This window comes from Zootermopsis nevadensis, unplaced genomic scaffold (assembly GCF_977971745.1).
Source record: "Zootermopsis nevadensis isolate Lab colony 2312 unplaced genomic scaffold, Znev_1.0 Znev_ptg000020l, whole genome shotgun sequence".
Lineage (NCBI taxonomy): Eukaryota > Metazoa > Arthropoda > Insecta > Blattodea > Termopsidae > Zootermopsis > Zootermopsis nevadensis.
In genome coordinates this window covers 6,148,315-6,166,647 of record NW_028259152.1, presented here as the reverse complement: position 1 = coordinate 6,166,647, position 18,333 = coordinate 6,148,315, and the positions used below count along the sequence as shown (strand labels likewise).

General features: G+C 38.7%; 1 protein-coding gene across 3 annotated transcripts; it reads right to left on the bottom strand.

Moving 5' to 3' along the window:
- Nucleotides 1-80: 80 nt before the first annotated feature.
- On the bottom strand, nucleotides 81-15,172 carry Cralbp (Cellular retinaldehyde binding protein). 3 transcript variants are annotated; one of them, XM_022059541.2, is made up of 9 exons: nucleotides 9,811-9,986; nucleotides 7,597-7,756; nucleotides 6,947-7,154; nucleotides 6,260-6,419; nucleotides 5,195-5,256; nucleotides 4,705-4,898; nucleotides 3,336-3,452; nucleotides 2,109-2,202; nucleotides 81-511 (listed from the first exon to the last, which is right to left on the bottom strand). In XM_022059541.2, the coding sequence occupies exons 3-9, from the start codon at nucleotides 7,143-7,145 to the stop codon at nucleotides 339-341; spliced, it is 999 nt and encodes a 332-aa protein (XP_021915233.1). In that variant the 5' UTR covers nucleotides 7,146-7,154; nucleotides 7,597-7,756; nucleotides 9,811-9,986; the 3' UTR covers nucleotides 81-338. The 3 variants fall into 3 exon arrangements, with proteins under 3 accessions (XP_021915233.1, XP_021915234.1, XP_021915232.1); XM_022059542.2 differs by lacking the exons at nucleotides 7,597-7,756; nucleotides 9,811-9,986 and adding an exon at nucleotides 15,017-15,172; XM_022059540.2 differs by lacking the exon at nucleotides 7,597-7,756 and having other exon boundaries at nucleotides 9,811-9,985.
- Between the last annotated feature and the right edge of the window lie 3,161 nt (nucleotides 15,173-18,333).

The window sequence follows — 18,333 nt, the reverse complement described above, 5'->3', positions numbered from 1 at the left end:
TGAATCTGCAGCAGTAAAAAATCATGAGTGGTTAGGAATGGAATAAATCAGGAAAGTTTGAATAAAAAGCCTTATGTAAATTCTTCATCATAGACACTAGTATAATTTTATTGCTTGAAAATTTACTTAATAGTAACAAGAATAATTCACAACCCATTTTATGTGCTGTCTAAGATTAATAAAAGTGATGAATTAAAAGTTAGGAATATTTAAATATATATGAATGAAATATCTTCACTAGGCTAATTACCCACCTTAAGACAGAATGTGATGGGGTAACAGTATGAGTAATGTTTGGTTCTTAAAACAACAAGCAGATTATAATAATGTGTGTGTGTTTAGTCTACTTCAAGTCTTCTGAAACTTCCTTGGAGAGTGTGTATCATGAGTGAAGAGTTTTCATTTTGTTGATTGTTTCTGCGGGTAATGATAGACTTGGTACTTAATAATTTCATGTCATCAAGACGAAGAACGCGTTCTCTCTTAGCTGCAATTTCCTTTTTCCAGAGATCTAAAAGTAAATATGCATCAAAAGGATTTAATATTGAAAACTTCAAATCAGTGAAGAAATCACCTTAAGTATGATACATGGCCGTATTCCAGGTACACACGCACACAGAGGAACAGAACACACTCTGAAGTCAGAATGATGTATCTGTACTTTATACTGATATTGTAATGCAGGTTATTATATGGTTTACTAAATTCTTTTGATTTGTGAAGTTCCCTGCCATTTGCTGTTGTGTGGAGAGTGGTTTTTTCTTCTTCAAATTTTAACATTTCCAATAAATATAATCAAGTTTGGTCTACAGCATAGCATAAGGTTCATCATGACCTGTGTCTTCATCCAAACTAACAAGTTTGGAATGTTTTTAGTGCCATTTAAGATTCTTGCAATCCCATCCCGTTAAATGCAGAGTATAAAATTCAAAATTACTTGGAAACTACAGTAACAAATCAAAAGTACATTTTTGAAGAAATTAACAGTTTAAAGTCAAGGAATGTTTGCTGCCATTCAGTTCAGAATCCTTTGTCTTCATCTATAAATACAAAGGTTAAACCAGTTGAAGCAATAATTTTTACCTCTTCTTTTACTTTGCATGGTGGCAATCTTGGGTCTTATACATTAAAGGAACAACATAGACTGAGGGAGTTCAAGAACAGGTTGCTGAGGAGAATATTTTGACCTAAAAGTTAGGAGGTAATAGAAAACTAGAGAAGACTGGTTAGTGAGAAGCTTCATAATGGTTAGAGTGATTGATTCAGGGGCTGTAAGCAATGCATACAAAATTTTAATTGGAATGCCTGAAGGGAATGGATGGCTTTGGAGACCTCTTAGGCTTAGATGGGAGATTAATATTGAAATGGATCTTAAAGAAATTGGATAAAAGGAAGGGTGTTTACTGGATTCTACTGGCTTTGATAGGGATCAGTGGTGGGTTGCATCATTAACTGGAAACAGCTTCATGATGAAAATGTAGTTACTGCATAATATCTTCTATTACTTAGAAATGACCTTTTTGCTTCTAATATAATGCGAGATTAATGGAAACTTCTTTCAAGGCACTTTCTACTGGTGGGCATACAGATTTCCACAGAATTAACAAGTTAAGAAACATTGACACAGCATAACAATTGTAATGCATTTGCTCTGTTATTGGTGAGCTACACTGAGATACATGCATGTAGGTCTTCATGTAGAGTATGTTATAGTTGTAAGATTTGATATTCATCTTCCTGATGACGGAGGCAGTATGACCTCTGAAACGTTGGTTAACATTGACCAGACTACACAGCGTAACAACCCAGAAGACGGAAATCTATGTTATAGTTGTTTGATTTTAACCAAAATTGAAATGTGTAGATATAGCTTAGTAAAATGTTGCAATATCAGATATAATGAAAATCCTTTCAGCAGCCAGATGGACAGACACAGGTAGACATGACAATGATAATAGGTGTATTTTTGCAACTTTTCACTGTGAATGTGCCTAATATAGAAATTATGGCAATATGAACTATCTAAACTGATTTAGGATGGAATCCAGAAATTCATCTTGTCATGAGTGTGAACCTTCTGATTTCATTGGTATCAGAAAATCACTTACCTATCATCTCTGCCATTGGCATACTTCCCCCAAGTTCTTTTGGTAGGACTTTTGGATCCAGTCTTTTCTTCAAACTTTCCATAGAGTCATGAAGCTGAAAATTAAATACAAAATTATTGATTTATTACATAACAATATTTAAGCAGCGTAGATAATAATAGGTCAGTATAAAATAAATGTTAAATATCTTCAACATATTTGTATAAAACTGGAGTAATTAAAATAAGAGTAAGAATATGGTCTCCAATTTGTAGTATACATACTATTGATCTCCATTCTTTACTATTTTGCATCTCTCACTGATCTTGGCATTCATTTATTGCATATAGAATAAATTTATTATTGGAAAAATTAATGAACTGTAGAAATACTACTGTATATAGCATAACTGCTACTATTGCTGATGAAGCTAATAAGCAGTAAGGATATTGTACCTCAGGGACATTTATTATTTTTGTTTCTATTTCTTTAAAGTATACTACATCATGTAAATCTTAGTCATTTTTGAGAAATGTTATCAACACTGATTTGAGCTTCATCTAAAGTATGATGTAGGTATAGTAAAATAATAACCAGAATGAAATTCATCTGATGGTCTTTAGGGTAAATTGTTTGAGCTCTTTTAATTAGTCTGAGATATGAAACATGTGGATGGACATGCCCCCCTCCCCTTAATTTTATGAATTTTGTGTAAAGAATGGTTAAAAAAAACATATTGAAGTTGCTTTGCCTTAGGATCAGCAAATGTTCTTGTTTTCCACTAAGTAAACTATTTAAAATTTTGAGCAGCTTTCCATATCCCTCAAAGAAATTAATGTTACATAAATGGCTGGTTGTTCCTCAGTGATTAAAGTATTTCAACAGGGCTATGAGAACATTTTTACTTTATGAGTGAATTTCAAGAAATACATCCCTTCTATAAAATGAGAGTTAACCTGTATCATCATACAGGAATAGGGAATTTGAACCCCCATATACTATGGGGCTGCTGGCCAGACTCTAAGTGTGGGGTTGACCATGTAGCTGTGTGCTATTGTGACATACAATCCAATAATAAAGGTTAATTGTTATTTTCTGTTGGTTTTTTATTATTGATACCGTCTTATAATTACTTTCTAGAAATAAAATATATACTTTCTACATCAATAGTATTGACAAGGTTAATATAGGTACGGAACTTTGTAGTCCACCAAGAAAAACTCATTCACTAGTACTTATATTTTTTACCCTGAATCTGCTCCTCATCTTTTCACTCATAATGGCACTAATTAAATCATAGAAGTACCGCACAGCTGAAGGCACATTCACCAGATGAATCTCCTTGTGTCGCAGAGGCATTGATTGCTGGAACAGATTTGTTGTTTTAGTTACATATAGCAGTATGTTCATCACATTACCAGGAGAACATTCCAAAATAACAGTGGGTAAAAGAGTGATATTAGATAACTGAATTAATTTCCCAGTTTAGTAGTTACACTAACATATTTGTTTTTAACAGATTCAGTAATTTCTGGATTAGGGCAACATAGAGGTGTGCGAGGAAGCAACCAAAATGATTCTTTTGGCTTAATGAATTAGAATGATTTTGTAATGAACACAACAAGCATACCTGATTACAATTTTTAGTCTGTTCATTTATTCTACAGTTTTGAAAATATGCTAAAATTCATGTATCTTGGAATGATACATAAATAAAGCTCATGATCATATTGACATTTAGAGCAGAAAAAATTAAGATAATGCTTTTTATGAATTATTAGTTTTTCTCTGTTGTGTTATATGTGGGGGGGGGGGGAGAGAAAGACATAAAATAAAGCTGATGTTCATAATGAAATTAAAAGCAGAAGAAATTAAGAAAATTCTTATTGTTCTTCATTCAATTCAGAAACTTCTGTCCTTGTGTTTGTGTTCTACATAACTGAATATTACAGTGTGCCAAGTACGATTCCACAAATCTGTCATTGTTGTGTTGACAGTTGCAAATTACTAATTGCAATTAAATCAATTTTACACCTGTGAATTAGTTGACTCTTTGGAAGAAACACCCCAGTGCCTTCTTGGTAGGAGGCTATGGAAGTTGCAGAACCTTGCTTAAGTCCTTATTTACTCAGCTGTTAGCCAGCAACTTACAAGATCAAAATACAGGACTGCATTTGCACTTCATAATGTATGGTTATGTGACTATAAGAACAGAAATTAAATAGCTTTGAAAACAAAGTTTTGTCATAAGAAAGTGCATTTTTAACGTGGTGTTGTACAATTTATATTCATTTTACTGTATTTGTGTTCTTAAATAAAATTGGCAAGTCATTTGTGATGGGAATAGGTGATTTATACTATGGGGCCGCTGGCCAGATTTTAATTCTGTGGGTGTTTAATGGCAGCAGTATACTGCAGCACATGGCCATCTAGGACCATATATGAGCTGTGACACATGGCCAGTTACGGAAGGTGAGTTGGATACATATGTATGTGATTAACGAACAAACATCATTCAGACAGGGACAGTTTGTGGAAGATAACTATTTAAAAGCTCATATCAAGACAGTATTAAAAATTATATTACAGAAGCAGAATTTTAGATGGTTCAGCTTACCTCGCCCCATCTGACAAGTGTTGTGAACTCTGTGGGTGACCATATGGTGGCATGAGCTGCTGATGCTTGGCATATGTTACCTACATGTGTGAAGCCCATCACCTGTGACTCCTCATCCTCTATGAGGACCTCATATGTTATCATGTGCGCCTTCACCATGTCACCATTGTTGTGTTTGTGAGGGTCAAACTTGTCTGCATTATAAATGCACATTTAATTAATATTAATAAAATAACATGCTAGCTTAACCTGTGGTATAGACTTAACAGGGGTTAAATCAATTATTAAAGTATGTGCTGATTTAATTTTGTGTAATTATGATATGTGTGCTCTTAGGAGTTAGTAAATATATGACATAATGCTGGAAAGCTTTATCCTTGGAGAGGAATTTTGCTGGTGAATGCAAATGATATTATATTTGTTCACAAGAAACATTGACTAGTACTAGTGAAATCTTGTTTGGTAACTTCTTATATAATTGATAACTTACTTATATTGTAGAGTATCACTCTTCGACCATTACTGTCCCTGAAGGGTGATACATAGATGTACCTGAAAAGAATGGTTAGAGTCTCACTTATTATATTTTCTTAATTTAAGTAATACTGTAACTATATATATACACACAATTTTGTTCCAAACGGGCTTGTAGTGTTTGAAATTCAATTCCAGGTTAATGATTGTGTACTGTTATAATGACCTTGATTCATGGCCACAGTGAAAGGCCAAAGAGCTTTTTGTACTAGTCTGACCTGTTGTTCTTTTTTTAAGTCGGTTCTATACTGATCATTGTGACACAACGACCTTTTGATTATTCAAGGTCATAAGGTCCCATACTTCAAGAACCAAAGGGTCAGTAAGCTCTTTGGCTTTTCACTGTAACTATGAATTGGGACCATTATAATAGTACTTACTTTTGAATTCTGGATGATAAATATTAAGTGTGTGAAGTTTAAGGGATATGTAAAGCGATAAGAGGAACCTTGAAACAAATTACAGTAAAATGCACACAATTAAATTTAATAAAGCTATGACAGTATCTGTGTTGAATTACAGCTGTGAAAACTGGACAGTGATTCAGTCAGACAAAAAAGAATTGAGCTAGCTGGATTTACCCTCCTATGTTTCAACCTTTATCCACCATGCATCACACTAGCGGACTGTTAAACCGTAACCCGGGAATTAAAGTCTGGCTGGCAGCTATGTATCACAGGGGTTTAAATCACCTATTCCCATATGATAAAGACAGAGAGAAATTCACAGGTACAGAATCCTTTAAATATATGTAATCTGAATTAAGAAATATGAAACTAAAAGAGAAATTTGTATGAAGACATTTGAAATAGATTCCAAAGATACTTTTAAGTTACAAACCAGAAGGACGTGAACAAGAAGATCCAAGACAAGATGGAAAGATGAATTCAACTGAAGACAGAACAGTCCACACGGCCTTAAAGTAGAAGAGGAAGAACATGGTTCTTATTTAATGTAGTTTGCCTTTAAAGACAGGATACAAAGGACTAATGAAAATAAATAATGCTTTATGTGTACTAACCCATTACTGATGAGTTCATTGACAGAGGGAATAAGGTAGTCTAAATTATACACCAAGTGTGAAAATGTTTGTCGGAAATTGATATACTTCAGCAACACCTGTTGTGCCATAGGTAAGCTGAATTTCTTCACACGTAGGAAGCGCAGAAGGAAATTGTCATCTGGAAATAAAAGAACATAAAAAACTCGTAATGTACAAAACTGTATATTCTGTTCACACATGCATTGAAAGCCGAATTTACCATTCTTAAGCCTCACTTTATATTTCTCGAATTGCATTGTTGTCTTTTAAAGAACTGGTGGCCAGTGAAGTGTATTTGCTGGACCCGTATCTGTTATACATGTGAGTATATACTACATAGTTCTGAAGGTAAAACTAAGGAGCCTGTCTCTGTCATGGATTACAACATCAAGTTTTTAGGTTCAAGAATTTTGTAGTTATGAAGTTCCTTGTTGGGGAACAATTACATCACTGGCTTTAAACACTCTTGACTATGGAATTCAAACGAAAACGGACTCCAAATTGAGAAACCAAGTTCATCTCCACTCTGCTGTTCATGCACGCTAAAACAATTCTCTTAAGCAGCTCTGCCTGCTAATGGCACTTACCACAATGACCATATGACGACCTGTTACATAACTACAAACAACATGTTTTGCTGGGAGTGTCCGTGGAATACTTAGTTACCTGTTCTGCACCTGCAGATGTCCTGGTTCTTGTTAATCCAATCGCGGAACTGCTGCAGCGCCTGCTCGCGGGCGGACTTGTTCTCCCTCAGCTCCCGGGTAGCCACCTGGGCCACCTCATCTGGAAGGCCGCTAAGCGCGGCCTTCTCACTGTTTGCAGTACCCCACTGGTAAGACATGATTACTCGCGCCGTTGTCATGGTTCTAGACTGCAGTCAGAGAACAATCAACTCACCAACCAACCATCTCACAGCCACTAAAAGCGCTTGATTCAGCACCCAGGGGTGTTCAAAAAAGCCCGCCAACTATGTCTATCGTGAATCAAATGAATCTGGTGAAAGGTGTTCGTCACACGAATGAAGCTGATTCATCATCGCGTATATCTATCATATGCACGCGGAATGATTTTTTTTGCACGTAAAAGAGATACACGAAATTTCGTTCTTAAAAAGCTAAAATATATTGTAAAATAGTGTAAGCATATTAGTATTAAGGGTTATTTTGGGGGGTGTTTCGAAAAGTCAGTTACGAAAACTACTTCATTACATACATTCACAAAGAGGATGCATTGGTAACAGAGATTCAGGCCTTTACCTCACCAAACCCTCGTTCTGTACTTTCGTTTCGCAAACTACTAATTAATTGACTCACTGGAGCAGAGTCCTTGTTGAGAAGTTGATTTTCACTCAGCTGGTTATGAAAGTCTCCGCCTTCTACTGAACCGAACAATTCATTACCCTGCTCAGAAGAGCCCTCCACTGTACTGTATCCCGAGCCAGTTGAATCCAGTCCACATTATAACGCACTGTTTCTGTAAATGTCCATTTTAATATTATCTTTCCGTCCACTCCTATTTTAGTGATCAACATATTTTAATTTTCTAGGTATTTTGAAGGGTTACTAAGCTCTCTTTGTTTTCTAGGTCAACACCCCAAAAATAAACATTAGACACGATCCTGAGCCAGTTTAGTTCATTTCTCATCCTCTCATCCTAAAGTCCATCTTAATAGTATCTTTCTATCTCCTATTTCTGACAGTCGAATGTTTTCCAAGAGGCTTCTCCACCACACTTCTGTAAGCATTAATCATCTCCCCAGTTCTAGTCAAAACGTCATTCCTTTTGTTCAAAAATTCCAACAATATTAAGTAACCAGTATAAATTTTAAAAATAACTTATGTAATGTTCTGATGCGCTCACTCGCTCAATCCCTCATAAATATTTTCCTCGGCATTTCTTCAACCACTTGTAATTTATGTTATTCCCTCGGAGCAACGGTCCACGTTTCAGATCCGTACAAAACAACAGGCAAAATTACTGTTTCGTATTTCCTGATCGACCGCTACGGTGGTCTAGCGGTTAGAACGCTGGCCTTGTAATCCTGGGGTCTCGGGTTCGATTCCCGGCGGTGCCCGAATTTATAACTTGTGTTGGGAAAGGCCGTGGTCTAGGCAACACGGAGTTTTCCTCCGGGGGCTTCCCCGGTTTCTCCGTGGCATCCCAACAATTACTCCATTCACACACAGAAGAAGGCAATGGCAAACCACTTCTGGATCATCTGCCAAGAACGTATATGAACAGGTGTCAGTCCGAGAAAAGGATGGAAGGATCCTGTTCATATGGACCTGTCGTCAGACAGAACACTAAATAAATAAAATAAAAATAATTTCCTGATCTTCAGCGTTGTAGAAAACTAGGCAGAAATATAGCAGTAATTATAATATTAACAATTGTAAGTCAGTTTCAATTCACGTAAACAGACTAATATCTAACTTATCAAGGCACTAAATTGTTGTTGCAAATATTGAAATTATTACGCCATTAAATACGTTTCATAAGCAACAGGAATGATGGAAAATGTTGTCTTCCGAATTATTCCTTTCACTTGTTGTTGTAAAGGGCCTTTGGTCTTCGAGATCGTCTCACTAATTAGTTATCTTTGAGCACTGGGTTGTGGCGCCATGCTTCACCCCTGTTCCACCATCGTTGATGCAATGTGTTGTAATTGCTTCATCACGACATACCCACTCAAATGGACTATTTTCGTCAACTCAGCAGAGCAATTGCGCGGTGTTAAAACATTGCAGCAACATTACCAATTCTGTCTATACTGAAATATGCAAATGCAAGAAGAATTATTTATAAGTCACTAGGACATCTCAGTGGAATCCATGATTCAAGCACAAGGATCAACGTGGCAGTTTTGTTTTACTTGCGTTCTACATGTCTACTGAGACGGTCAATGGATATAGGCGATGTTAGGACCAGGACATTTACACTCAAGATCAGCTAAGAGAGATGAAATGAAAATAATATTTTTAACCAACATGTAGTGAAATACACCAGAAGTATTTGTTTTTTGTTCAGGGTTTTGTCTGAACGAAAGTTTGATGTCTTCTACCAGCGTTCACTTTTATCAGAGTGCAAATATTCCAAAGACACGTGACTGGGACGGTGGATGTACGTTTAGCGTTACAAAATGCGACGTAGTGTATTATGATAAATGCAACTAGCTTAATATACAATGGCCATATCGACGTAGCTCAGCTATTCTTGAGAAGCTTAATAATTGCCCAACTAGTGAAAACAAGATCGTTTCTGGAATCCAAAGGATCATCGCCGTACTTACAAGAATTTGCCATTGGTCCTTCTCCTCATTCATGTGAATGAAGTCCACATCCTTACACCCTGTTTCTCTAATATCCGTTTTAATGTTAATCTCCCATTTATGACGTCAGTGTCCTAAGCTGTCTCTTTCCTTATGGTTGTTGGACTAAAATATTTGTATAACAAATGTCACAAATGAAGCCAAGACTGCGCTTACAGGCAACGATTTTCAAGCATAATGTAACCAAACCAGCACTCACCCTTCCATTTCATTGGATGCTAAATTACTTCTGCACTGGATACAGTCTTTGTCAATCCACGCGTTAAAGATATTCAATCGAAGTGGAAGGTAAGAAACAGACTAAGAGTATTCTGAGAGCTGTAACTGGTTGTTCTTGAACAATTTCACCTTCGGACTAAAAATACCGATTTAGACGAGTTCGGACACTCGCAGCAGAACCTGTTTGCGTGTTACGTCACACATCTTGATAGGAAGGTTCACATTCCAGCAGGCACGACCTCAGACCTCTGATTATGGCAACTAGAAAGGAAAATGAAAGCTATTGCTTACTGTTCGTATCTATTCAATGTGTGTGTCTTTTTAGTCTATTAATGACGCTTTCTCGACCACATACGAGTAGTTATATGTTTGATACTCAGTAAGAAAGGCTGAAATAGAAACAAATTACGTTTGACTTGAGCCCTTCTTGCGGAACACCAGCAAAAAATGTCCAGTGGTGGGATGAGTGTGAATGCCGTGTGGAAGGACAGGCCTTGGCCTCCTGAAAATGTTCAAAATGATCGCAACAGAATTGGCATAAACACGATTTTTCATACGTTCTTGTGGCACGATGGACAAAATTTGGAGTCAGAAAGTCAGAAAGACGTCTCAGTCTGGCTTAGTGTGTCTGATAGAATGTAATTTTCACTTGAATTGTACTTCCTCTTCGTGAAAGATTAATTCGCTCGTGACCGGCATGGTATCTTCCGGTAATCCATAACGTAAATTTATTTTCCAATTCTGCTCCGAAGTGACCCACAAAGTAAGCGGAAGATATAATTAATCGTCAGAATAGTAAACTGCAAAACCAGATTAAACAGGGCCTGCAGTGACGCAACACTCGGCCATTAAGTCGAACAACAGCGTTTCGTATTGCCGGAATTCAGGGTTGGAGAAAGCTTCAGCGGCGAAAGCTGAAAAATGGAATGACTTGATGAGAGTTCTACCTATTAAAGAAAACTACAAGTCTCAAGGAAAGAATAAGTATGTTATAACGTAACATGCTCCAAATAATGTTTTAGACGAGAAATGTTAGGTTGTCTCGACCGTGTTGTCAGAAGTAGGCTGCCATCTGTTGAACTGTTCAGATCAGAAGTGTATCTGTCGAATACTTTGAGCATGACGTGAAAGTCTGGTTTCAAATTAGTAGAGGCAGGTATGCCATGTGTGTACTTTGCAGACCACAATTGAAATTATTTGTGTTTCCGGTTTCTTGTTCTTTTACGCAAATGCCACTTGGATTGTTGGGCAACGGCGGCCTGCCGGGTTGCGCAAGGCTCCGAGTATTGCTTCCGTTCGAACAGAGCAGTGTTGCGCAACCTTTATACACGTGCTGCACACAGTTTTGCATATCTTTTGGCGGGGCGGTGTAAAAATGAAGCCAGGAAAATACAACAACAAGGCTAATTCAAACTCATCCAAACGTTTTTGCATTTAAAACGAAAGTGAGCGCCCCTGGTATGTTGGAGGTTTTGGCTCTGGGTGACATGAGGGGATGTGAGATATAATCGTGCAAGAGGGCCCACACTCATAAGCTAAGTATCGGCCCCAGACACGTCGCTACGCAGAGGACACAGAATAAGTACAATTTTGCTCTCACTTAAGACCACGAATTTCAACTGAAGAAGAATATTCAGTTTGCAACAGCTTTATTGGGAAAGCAGGAGTCCATATCGCATTTCTGCGAGACTTTCTTCTTTCAGACAGTAACGCGGAAAGATCGTTAAACCATCTGAGCGCAACGCCACACTGCATGTTTTCCCCGTTTGTCATATTTTAAATGTTTGTAACAAACTCTCAGAACCACACAACGGAAATGTACTTGTTTAGTCAACCGTATCTAAGTTGAATTTTATTTAGTATAAATGTATTCGTTTATGTATTAACCTATGTACGTACGTGTATATGTATGCATACGTATGTATGCGTGTGATAAATTCTCTCAAATACTATTAAATGCTCTCTTAAAGCTGAACAAATTTTAATAGTGTGGAAAGTCGGAAAGCCCAGACAACTTATAATCTTTTCTACGCCAGAAAGAATCTTTCGACCACTCTGTATATTTGTCTGTATCTGTAGGGACTTCTCAGTCACTGTGTTTGCTTTTCGCAAATATAAGTTTTATATATGTATACGAGGGTCGCTCATTAAGTAATGCCCCACATTTTTTTCCTCAGAACATATTTATTCAAGATGGCTCAAATTTAGTGACAATATAAATCAATGTTTCCTTTACACATACTATTTTTCCACATAGTCCCCATCAACTTGTACGGTTTTACGCCAGCGTGGAACAAGTGCATGCATGCCTTGCCGGTACCAGCTCTTGTCCTGTGCACGTAGCCATGTCCTCACTGCTTGAATAACGCTCTCGTCATCTTCAAATCTTGTTCCGCGGATAGCATCTTTAAGTGGCCCAAAGAGATGGAGTCGGAGGGTGGATGGGGCAGCACCGTTCAACCAAATTTGGTGATTTCTTCCCGGGTTCTCAGACTTGTGTGAGGGCGTGCATTGTCGTGCAGGAGCAAAATTTCTGCTGGATGCTTGTGAGGCCGAACTCGTCGAAAACGCTTCTTGAGGGTTTTCAGGGTCCTGACGTACGCGTCTGAATTGATGGTCGCACCTCTTGGCATCACATCCACAAGAATGACCCCATCACTGTCCCAAAAGACAGTCATCATGACTTTTCCGGCGGAGGGAGTTGTCTTGAATTTCTTCTTTCTCGGTGATTGAGGATGATGCCACTCCATTGACTGCCTTTTTGTCTCTGGCTCAAAGTGGTGTATCCAGGTTTCGTCACCTGTAATGATCCGGGACAGAAAGACCTCTCCCTCAGCATCAAAACGCTCCAACAATTCAGAAGAAATCGTTTTCCTTTGAATCCTGTGGTCTGCTGTGAGACTTCGTGGAACCCATCTTGCGCACACCTTCGAATATGCGAGAGCCTGGATAATTGCAATCACACTTCCATTGCTGACTGAAAGCTGTTGGGCCAATTGTCGAGTTGTGATGCGCCGATCCTCACGAATAATGGCATCCGCGCGGTTCAACATGTCTGGAGTGGTGGCTGTGGCAGGACGCCCAGAGCGCGGCAGATCACGGAGCTCGGTTTCTTCACTTCCTGAAGCTTTAACTCTCTTAGCCCAGCGACCAACGGTGCTCCTATCGACTGCACAGCTTCCATACACAGCACACAAACGTTTATGAATGTTCACCACCGTTTCTTTTTCAGCAACAAGGAATTCAATTACAGCTCGTTGCTTGTAACGAGAGTCGTTCACAGACGCCATTTTAACAGTTCACTACAGCTCCGCTATCGGTTGGAATCATTTGAAACTCCGTACACGAACGCGGGAAACATCAAATCTCAAGCATGTAAAAGTACACTTTTCTATCTTCATTATTGGCTGAGAAAAAAAATGTGGGGCATTACTTAATGAGCGACCCTCGTACATTTCATAATCGCATGGAACATTGGATCATTACGCATATAGTTTTACCTGTATCACTTGTAACATTTTTACTACTGCAATAACTTTTTTCCTACATGTGCTAGTTTTCTTCAACCACTATGTGTATTATTCTATTCCTGGAATTAATTTCAGATTATTCTGCATATTATTTCTTCCTCTACTGGAATTTTTATCACTACATTTTCTCTGCGACATTTAATTTCATATTTGTGTACTTAACCCATATAGACATTCATAATTATTTTCCATACAACTCTCACTATGAAATAATCTCGAAAAATGAGACTACGAAGAATGTTTGCCTGCGAACATATATCCCATGCTAATTATGAGTGCTAATTAGAGAAAGTGACTCACGTGTTATTACGTCGGCTTACAAATGGCAAATGGCTGTGAACCTATGTCACTGTTACCCCCATCTCATGTCTACAAAAACGCGCTGACTGAAGATGCCGTATGTCGGAAAACCGATGTGATTCACAATAAATACGTCTGCATAACTGTTTATGACAACAGCTTCGAACATGCTTCTTAGTAGTTCCAACACAAAATTATAATTAACAGTGATTTATTAATAACGCAACTCTTAAAAATTTACTGAGTGAACACATGTGATCTGTGGAGTTTCAAATATTTATTTAAAAAACTAAGCTTGCAGAAACGAAACTCACACCATAAGGAGGAAAACCTGAAAAACAAATTGTGGCATGGGGGAGAAGTTAACCATGGTCACTAGGAGATCGACTGTTGACATGGCAGTAAAATGGCGGCTCGGCTCGAGGAAATTGATTGTATTCGCACATGGAGTACTTTTGTGTAACTTTCTCCGAAACTTCCGTTGAACAACGGTCGCAAAGTTCGTCTAATGGAACTCGAGCACGCAGAACGCTTTCTCGGGTTGAGTCGCCATTTTATTGATATGTCAAAATTTGCGCTTCTAGCGGTCATTGTCGCAGTCATGCCACTTTTCCAGCATGCTCCGTCCAACGGCACAATTTTCATTTGTTTATGTCGTATAGTTTTGTCAAAAACATTTTTCAAACCGCTCAGATCATTTGTGTTCGCCTTGTATTAACTTCGTTAAGTCCGAGGTCTGTTCCTTTACGTTGGTAACATGAGGGGTCCCCTGGAAATGACACCCCACAAAACAGTAGTAGTAAAAATTTATGATGCCTAGTTATTGACGCCGAAAACCAATCGACTACAAGATGATGATTTAAATTTCAACTCTTCATACTGTTTATTCGTACTAATTTAGCACAAGAAATTTTATCTTCATTTATTTTACGATTGTTTTAGGTCGGTATTTTAATAATCACACAACTTTTAAATAGTTTAACTGTTGGACAATATTCATTACATTCTAATCGATAGTTTTTCTAAGGTAATGATAATTCTTTATCCCTGAGGATGGCTCAGTAGAGCTGAAATGTGTTGGGTAAAAACAGTTAAGTACCTGACTACATCTGTTTTGACACTTATAGTAAGTTATTGCATTTGTCGGCTTTAATTAATTTATTTATAAAATTATGTGAGTTACATTTCGGAATATTTAGAAATAGCATTATGGCGAATTTGGAATATAAAGAACAAAAGAAAATATCTCAAAACTATAGATATTAGGTACCGGTACATATAAAACTGTATTTTGAGAACTAAATATTTACAGACACAAAACTTTGGTTCTGCGTGAAGTTCAGACGCACTACCTACCTGTTGATATGCTCTCGGGGTGGTCTGCTGGAGCGACGAGCGAGAACTGCCAACAGTGAAATCCAAGATTCGTTGATCTGCGAGGAAGAGACCCGGATATGATACACCCGGGCAATTTGCGTAACCAGAGAAGCTATAATTGAAGTGAGGATGGCGTGCTGGCGTGCTGGTCACTGATCCTCGTCGGTCAGCACTAGATACAGCACTGCTGACTTCCCACCACCACTACGGTACGGCAGAACACCAGAGGTTGTGGTTTCACCCACATGCAAAGTTGTTTATAGACTTCTTTCAAACGCATACACAAAACACTGTAACAATGGAGTAATGGGTATTCATAGCTTCTAAAACTTCTGAAGGGGGAATGCCCGTTGTGAGGTGTCACGACAGCACAATACATGAAAATGCAGATACACATCCAAGCCCCAAGTGGGATTCGAACGATCCACGTATTTGGAGGGTTGAGTTAGGACAGACGGCCTCTGTGATTAGCTACATTTTTTGCACTTGGACACTTCCTTCTGTATAGATTTTTAGATAAGGCCATTAATTTTCAGCTTAGGCTGTACTGAACCTAGAAGAAGACTTAATGCTTAGTCATGGCTAATAAATCCGTTGAAAATGTGCCAAAATTAAAACATTTGGTAACGACGGTGGCAAATCAAAATTGCATTGCATTTAGAGCAGAATAAATTCGGTAATGGCTACTAACACGCAATCAATCTGCTGAAGATTTCTGTCATCTGGGTTGTTGCGCTGTGTAGTCTGGTCGATGTTAGCCAACGTTTCAGAGGTCATACTGCCTCCGTCATCAGGGCGATGAGTATGAAGATTTCTGTCTTCTGGGTTGTTGCGCTGTGTAGTCTGGTCGATGTTTACCAACGTTTCAGAGGTCATACTGCCTCCGTCATCAGGGCGATGAGTATGAAGATTTCTGTCTTCTGGGTTGTTGCGCTGTGTAGTCTGGTAGATGTTTACCAACATTTCAGAGGTCATACTGCCTCCGTCATCAGGGCGATGAGTATGAAGATTTCTGTCTTCTGGGTTGTTGCGCTGTGTAGTCTGGTCGATGTTTACCAACGTTTCAGAGGTCATACTGCCTCCGTCATCAGGGCGATGAGTATGAAGATTTCTGTCTTCTGGGTTGTTGCACTGTGTAGTCTGGTAGATGTTTGCCAACGTTTCAGAGGTCATACTGCCTCCGTCATCAGGGCGATGAGTATGAAGATTTCTGTCTTCTGGGTTGTTGCGCTGTGTAGTCTGGTAGATGTTTACCAACGTTTCAGAGGTCATACTGCCTCCGTCATCAGGGCGATGAGTATGAAGATTTCTGTCTTTCATCGCCCTGATGATGGAGGCAGTATGACCTCAGAATCTTTGGTAAACATCGACCAGACTACACAGCGCAACAACCCAGAAGACAGAAATCTTCATACTCATCGTCCTGATGATGGAGGCAGTATGACCTCAGAATCTTTGGTAAACATCGACCAGACTACACAGCGCAACAACCCAGAAGACAGAAATCTTCAACTCACCGCTGTGAAAACCTCAAATCTTACAATCAATCTGCTGTCTATAACCACCAAGATTAAGAACATACAAAATCATAATTGTACGTGTTGTTTCATTTGGGTGTGAAATGTTGTGGCTCACATTAAGGGAAGATGACAGTCTGAATGTTTTAGAACTGGGTGCTTAAGAGAATATCTGGACCAAAGAGGAAGCAAGTGACGTGAGGCTGGAGCAAATTGAAAAACGAGGCGCTCCATAATTTGCACTCTTTACCAAATATTATTAAGACGGATTGTACTTCATGCGGTTAATATTATTACGACCATCATATCGTGCCTCATTGTGTCCTCGTGCTGCAAGCTGTGGCTGTGTACGCGCGTTGCTTAAGGACGCCTCCGCTCTTTTAGGCTGTAGTCACTAGTCCTTCACTACTTTTGTCTACTTTTACTCCACCTCCTCAAGACATCGTGAAGTCGCAGCTGAGTGTACTCCTGCGTCGTATTAGATAGGTTCCGCGTTCAAATCTGGGGCTGGAGACCGCCTATTCCGCAGTTGATTCGTTAACTTTCCTCGAGCCATGAGCGGACATTGATTTATTTCCCGTCAAATGTTAACGAACCACTTTCATTCGGTTAAAATTGACCGTATTCAGTTTAATACTACAGCTCTTAATAAGACTTCCATTTTGTATCATTTCTATTTCTTTTGTAAGACGACGCCGCGCTTAATTATATATTTAGCTTCACTGTACACGTTCAATTGAAATATAAAATCATGTTAATTTTGTAACAGGTAACTTCTATAGTTTGCAATGTCTTGAAATGTTCGCATATGTCGCTTGACGGAAGTCAATGAATGCATAAAGAAATATCGGTCTGTCGTAAACCCTATCAGCTTCGTGCAATCTGCGTAAAGCAACAGCTGTTGATAGAAGATAAAGTGAATATTAATATGCCCGCTGCAGGATTATGGCCTTCAAGAGGAACCAGTCGAGACGAGAATATACCTCATACAAGTCTCGTCTCGCCATTTTCAACATACTCTAAACTCCAACCTCTATTTTAAAATTTGTCATAGTCTGACACTTCGGAGTCTCGGAATGAGACTGACGGCGCTGTAATTTAGTTTCTGAATGAAGTTATAGTGGCTTAATAGGCTACTGCTAGTCACAAATTATTGTAACCGTCCAGGCAACGCTGCAAGGGCGAGCTGGCCGAAATTCGTCAAAAACAAAGGATCGGCTGTAAAGTGAGAAAGTTGGGGGAGGCCTCACATGTGGTCCTTTTTTTGGGGGAGAAAGCCAGCAGCAAGGAGTGGTGTTCAGGAAGGGTGTCTGGGCAGTTGCAGAAGGGTCGTGGAAAGTTCTTGAAGGTAAAAGGGTCGTGGAAAGTTTCTTGAAGGTAGAGGTTGGGACGTTTGTGGGCTGGTGTTTTGAAATAAATACATAATAAAGTTATTATTGGATTAACAGTGAATCATTATCCGTTCGTCATACATCTGATCCCTGTGTACGACCCTGAGCACCCGAGCTAGCCGAGGCAAACGAATAACCAAGGACGGTTATATTATATATCGAGGTTATATATCCCATTTGTCTCGTGGTCTTCCATTGAGCGAATGCTGACCTTATGACTTCGAAACAACACATATTTGTGAGCATTTTCGTCATCACAAAATATCTTCAGTTTCCAAACCTGAATCTCTTGTACGGACTGATAGCTCCTGGAGAGGTAGAAGACATAACGGAATAACTTCAGATCACCCAGGAAAAGCCACACGAAACATAGTAGTAGGATGTAGAT

Bases quoted from the DNA above. Each gene is read 5' to 3' on its own strand.
- Cralbp (XM_022059542.2), bottom strand. From the start codon at position 7,145: ATGACAACGGCGCGAGTAATCATGTCTTACCAGTGGGGTACTGCAAAC. The intron at 3,453-4,704 runs GTAAGCTGAACC...AATCTGTTCCAG, and splicing joins CACTTGTCAGATGGGGCGAG to CAATCAATGCCTCTGCGACA. The intron at 2,203-3,335 runs GTAAAAAATATA...TTTAATTTTCAG, and splicing joins AGATGAGGAGCAGATTCAGG to CTTCATGACTCTATGGAAAG.